The following is a 1,436-nucleotide window of genomic DNA, read 5'->3' as shown; positions in this document are numbered from 1 at the left end:
ACACCACCTTAAGGACAGCTAGCAACCTACTACACCAAACCTAAACTCAAAACAACTAGGTTCTAACAAAGAAAGCAACTAAACCAACTACCCAAACAACAAGCTAACACCTAAGGCAAACAAGAGAACAACTAAACATAGCCAACAAACAACAACTACCAAACGGCAAACAAACAAACGAGAGAAGAACGAGCTTACGCCAAACTCCGGCCTAAGAGGAATCATCCTCTGAATCCTCGACATCCTCGTCCGAATCTTGCTCAACTCGACCACGGCTAGAACCGACCTCCAACCTATCTAACCTCTGATTGATGGTAACAAACTGAGCCTTCATGAAATAGAAGCCTTCCTCGATCATCTTATTCTGCTGTCGGAGGAGGGTCACCACACGTTCCTCGTTTGTCATTGCATCATGGTCTTTCTTGGTTCTCACTTCCTTCCTCCTTATGTTCTCTTCGATTTCAGAGTCACTCTCCTCGATCTCCTCTGCTTCTCCTCCTTCTTCTTCCTCTTCTCTCTCTTGTTCGCCTTCGTTCTCAACATCTCCACCCAAGCTCTACACCGCTAGGTTCAACTTTCCAACCGAAATCTCAAGCTCTTCAACCAACGAACTCCTCTCGGCAGGGGCTTTCCTTGCGACCTCTTCAAGAGTGATGTAGTCACCATCATCCAACTGAAACAGATTGCAACTGCGAAGATTTGTGGCATCTAGAACCATCTTGCCCACCGGCTTGGGCAGATAGCCTTCAACACTCACCCCTTTCTTAACAAAGAACCAACTTATAACCATGCCATAAGGCAAACTCTTTCGGTTATGATGTAACAACCCTAAAATTTAAAACATTAAATGCTTATGAAATAAAGGCAATACTATCACTAAACCTCGAAACAGAGCATAACTAATCATAACTACGTGTTTGGGGTGCTATGCCACATCTGAGCTGGAGAACTCAGATGCACAGGCTATACTATCTAAATATCCTCAAAAAATGTCAATACATCGTCATGGCATGCAGGCCGATAAAGAAACTAACTAACTAAGCTTCAGGTCATCTAGCGCGCTCCGGAGCTACTCATATGTGCCTGAAAGCCAAATATATCTGTTCAGTGAATAATGCTAGTAACCCACTCCAACGCGTTAAAATACAAAGTACGGACAAGCACATTTATCAGTTATAATCATGCATATAAAGATACTAGCATACACCCTAAGGTCACACATCCACATATCAATATTCAATCATTATCTCAACACATAAGCACACTTTGGTGGAGCCACAGGACCAATCGCATGCCCATACATGAGGGTCAGCGCATATAGCGCTAACACGGCCCCTAAGAACCCTGCCTCGTACCGCAGCACGAAGGGGTTGATCGAAACCAACCGATGAACCGCAGCTCATCATAACGTTTGATCGCAACCAAACGGTGGACCG

At 44.5% G+C, this 1,436-nt stretch overlaps 1 protein-coding gene across 1 annotated transcript; it reads right to left on the bottom strand.

The window, feature by feature from the left end:
- Nucleotides 1–211: 211 nt before the first annotated feature.
- On the bottom strand, nucleotides 212–790 carry LOC109166495 (major centromere autoantigen B-like). Its single transcript, XM_019315445.1, has 2 exons — nucleotides 641–790; nucleotides 212–556 (listed from the first exon to the last, which is right to left on the bottom strand). The coding sequence occupies exons 1-2, from the start codon at nucleotides 788–790 to the stop codon at nucleotides 212–214; spliced, it is 495 nt and encodes a 164-aa protein (XP_019170990.1).
- Nucleotides 791–1,436: the final 646 nt, after the last annotated feature.

This window comes from Ipomoea nil, unplaced genomic scaffold (genome assembly GCF_001879475.1).
Source record: "Ipomoea nil cultivar Tokyo-kokei standard unplaced genomic scaffold, Asagao_1.1 scaffold3100, whole genome shotgun sequence".
Classification (NCBI taxonomy): domain Eukaryota; kingdom Viridiplantae; phylum Streptophyta; class Magnoliopsida; order Solanales; family Convolvulaceae; genus Ipomoea; species Ipomoea nil.
Note: the sequence above shows the minus strand (reverse complement) of the source record. Positions and strands in the feature narration are given on the sequence as shown.